The 4,086-nt window shown below is 48.0% G+C and overlaps 1 protein-coding gene across 1 annotated transcript; it reads right to left on the reverse strand.

The window, feature by feature from the left end:
* Nucleotides 1-2,539: 2,539 nt before the first annotated feature.
* Nucleotides 2,540-3,553, reverse strand: LOC131687061 (uncharacterized). Its single transcript, XM_058971103.1, has one exon. It carries the CDS (start codon nucleotides 3,551-3,553, stop codon nucleotides 2,540-2,542), a length of 1,014 nt encoding a protein of 337 aa, XP_058827086.1.
* Between the last annotated feature and the right edge of the window lie 533 nt (nucleotides 3,554-4,086).

Raw genomic sequence — 4,086 nt, forward strand, 5'->3', positions numbered from 1 at the left:
CCGCCACGCGGTTTCCGACGTATGTCTTTCATCTTGAGGCACCGCCAGCTATCCATGCCAAAGCTACTTGTGAATCACTATAGGCACGAATCTCGCGGAATTGTATCGACAGCGCTGCAGTGACGTTGTTGATGAGACGAGCTAATATTACCGCAGCACACAATTCCAAGCGAGGTATCGTAGACCTTCCGTTTCCGATTGGTGCGGTTTTTGATTTAGCACAAAGAAGATGAGATGAATAGTTTCCGGTTTCATCGACTGAGCGAATATAGATGCAAGCGCCCATTGCCCTCTCGGAAGCATCACTGTAGCCGTGCAGGTAGACTCGCAATGGCCTTTGCGTGTTGATGACTCGTCGAGGTATCTGAAATGAATTGAGAACCGACAGATTCTGTGCTAAAACTAACCAGTCATTGATCAACTCACCAGGGGGAGTTTCATCCCAGTCCACCTTCAGCTCCCACAATCGTTGCATCACTAATTTTGCCTTGAAGATGATTGGGGCCAGCAAGCCCAGGGGGTCGAACAGGCTGGCGATTTGTGACAAGATGATGCGCTTTGTGGGCTGAAGGATCTTATGTGGTTGATATGAGAACAGGAACTCGTCGCTGCACGGCTGCCAGTGGATTCCGAGGGTTTTGATGGTTTCGTTTCCATTTAGTTCGACCGGAATCCTTATTTCCAAATCCGCTTCAGGTACTCCTTCTAGGGCTGCTGTGCAATTGGACGCCCACTTCCGTAGATGGAATCCACCGGACGCAAATATTTCTGAAAGCTGTCGCCGCAACTGCTGAGCTTCTTCCGGAGAGTCTGCACCAGTTAAAACGTCATCAACATAGGTCCCCTTCAGTGCCTTCTGAACCACGGTGGGGGCACTCCTTGCATACTGGTTAAGCAGCTGTTGCACGCATTTCGTTGCAAGGTATGACGCCGTTTTCGTACCGTAGGTGACGGTGTTCAGTGTGTACTCATCGATGGTGTCTTCTGCCTTCCATCGCCATAATATTCGCTGGTAATCGCGATCTTCCATCGCCACCTGTACCATACGGTACATCTGCTGTATATCACCGGTTAGCGCTACTACTGGGAATCGAAATCGCAGCAGAATATCGATAAGCGAATCTTGGAGAACAGGACCAGTCATTAACACGTCGTTTAGTGATTTTCCACTCGTTTTTTTCGCCGATGCATCAAACACGACGCGACATTTTGTGGTGGAGCTAGATTCTTTCAGGACACAATGATGCGGAAGGTATACCGTGCCAATCGGTGCTGGTGTTTTGGCGAGAGACATATGGCCAGCATCGAGATATTCACGTAGAAAGCAGTGATACTGGCTCATAAGCAGAGGAGTTCTGACTAGCTTGCGTTCAATTTGCTCTAGGCGCCTAATAGCGATGTTGCGAGATTCCCCGAGCAATGTAGGGTCTTCGCGAAAAGGAAGACGAACTTGAAATCGACCAGCGTTATTGCGAATGGTATGCAGCTCGAAATGTGCCTCACAGGCCTTCTCCTCCTCACTGAAGTGAGCTGCTTGGTGCACGTACTCTTCCATTTCAAAAAACTTCTGCAACTGCCGAGAAAGGTGGTCGTCTACAGAGGTTATTAGACAGGTGGAGGTAACCGGAGACGAATGTAAAGGTTCCTCGTAACGACCTGAAACTACCCATCCTAGTTTCGTATTCTGAAGAATAGGTAGCCGACCGGTTGAATCAAGGTTAATTCGCCCAGGTTCCAGTAGCTCAAGGAATGGTTGAAGGCCCAAAAGCATGCTAACTCTTCCGGGATTATGAAACTGCAGGTCAGCTAAATAAACGGAATCCGGAATTGGCCAATCGTCGATGTTCACTGGGCGTAGTGGTAGATCGGCAGATATTCGATCCAGTATAGGGCAGGGTACATTGGCCCGGTAGGGCGAACATCTGGAGGCAATTGTAATTGAAGCTCCCATACTTGAGTGTGAGCTTGTGGATGAAATCCCCTGAAAGTCTAGGTTGATGGGGGATTTTTCAATGCCGAGTTGATCGCATAAATCTTTCCTGATGAAGCTGAGATACGACGCGCAATCGAGCACTGCGCGAACGGAATGGGGGCGACAATATTTATCGAAAACATCAATGGTAGCTGTCAAGAGAAGCACATTCGTACCATCCAGATGGTCGGCTAAATTGATGGCTGAAATGAGGGCTTGAGGAGGAGTAGAAACGGGTGCTTCGGTCGATGTGAACTGTGCTGCGGGTTGAAAGGCGTTGTGAACTAGAGTATGGTGCATCAGACCACATTTTCGACAGGAACCAGCCTTGCACGCCTCGCCACTATGATGTCTCAAACAGTTTTGGCATAACTTTTGCCTAGAAACCATAGAAAATCGGTCAGATGAGCTAGCGTGTGTAAACTTACCACATTGGTACGGCTGGTGGCCTGGTTTCGAGCAAATTCCACAATTTAATTGCATTTGGTTTGTGGCCACAAGAACAGAAGATGGTCTATACTGCGGCTTTGATATCTGAGGCTTGTTGTTTGGAGCGGTGCTGGAAATTCAGGAGCGTTGCGACGATTGCAGAGCGGAGCTTCGATTGTCGATGAACCTTAATAACGCATCGAAGTTGACGGCATCCTCCTCAAGCTCAACTATTTTCTGGCACCACAATTCTTTAGTGTGCGCATCCAGCTTTTCGTAGATGATGTGCATTAACCAAATATCTCTTCCTTCACGTTCGAGAGCTGCCAAGGCCCGAATCACTTCATCTGAAACATCGTGGAGGGAGCGCAAGCCGGAGGGGGACGAAGCTGTCAAATGTGGCTGGCTCAAGAATCGGGTGATGTGCAGATTAGCTATCTCGCGGGGTTTGTTGTATCGCTCTCGAAGTTTTTGGAGTGCTGGTTGGTAATTGGCATCCTCCACATTTAGGTGTGAAATTAACGTTGCTGCTTCACCTGCCAAATGTGTTTTGAGGAAGTACAGTTTCTGGCTCGGACGTAGCGATGGATTTTGATGCACGGATCCACTGAAGAGATCGTAAAACGACTGCCATTCCAAAAAGTTACCGCTAAAAATCGGCAGATTCATTCTGGGCAGCCTCAAATCTGGAAGCGATGGAATGTCGTTCTGTACTTCGTTGTTTGTAGGAGGAATCGATGAAGTTGAAGCTCCTGCATTGCTTGCAATTGCTCGAAGAAACTGTGCTTGCTGCTGCATGAGCGTTTCGATGACGCTGGTATTGCCACCATTTTGTTGGTTGATTGTGACCTCGTGTTCGCTGGATTCTATGCGCCTTTGTAACTTTCCTAAACCCTTCTTGAGCGACAAATATTCTTCCTCGAAAGCAATCTGATGGCGAATCACTTCCTCGTAAGCGGCGTCGTCCTCAGCCAAATCTAATATTGTCTGATGAACGGCGAGATAGGACGACCAAATGCTGTTGAGGTTATCCATTTCAGTGATGACATCTTCGGCTTCGACGTGTTCCGAATCCTCCATTTTTTCCAGAGTGCGGCCAACTCGTTCGAGTCGTGGGGCGTGCGATTTCCTCTTACGGAGCAATTTGTCCATCTTGAAGCGAGGCTGTAGTAGACGAAAAGTTTTCCTCGCGGTCCGCTTGTGCACGTGGTCTTCGTTTTGTTACACACGAATTTCGATGCGGGCCGTACGAAATGCAAAATAACCGACGAAAACTCGCGTAACCGGTAAACTTATGGCAAATCCGGTTCGAAGGACCAGCTTTTTTGGACGAACGAAGACCGAAATTCGCGGAACGAGATAAAATCTTGCACGGACGGAGCGGAGTAAAAAAAACGTGCAACCTCGTGGATAGATTAATTCAACTGGTTTATTACTCATAATTCAATCACTCACACTAGTCCAAATCACAGTGCTGATTGTTAGAGGTGGCTAGGCGAAATCAGGGCTAACACGCTCGTCGCCCGGCGTGAGTTTAGACGATTGGTTGTGTAGAGGGTTGTTCGTCGTTTACGTTCGTACAGCCATCTTGGATGTCAAAATGGCGTCAAGAATCAATTTTCGTCATTCAAAACTTCCCAGCTGTCATTGGCCAAAAGGAAACGTTACCCGAAAATTCTAAAAAA

The sequence above is a fragment of the Topomyia yanbarensis genome, chromosome 3 (assembly GCF_030247195.1).
Source record: "Topomyia yanbarensis strain Yona2022 chromosome 3, ASM3024719v1, whole genome shotgun sequence".
Lineage (NCBI taxonomy): Eukaryota > Metazoa > Arthropoda > Insecta > Diptera > Culicidae > Topomyia > Topomyia yanbarensis.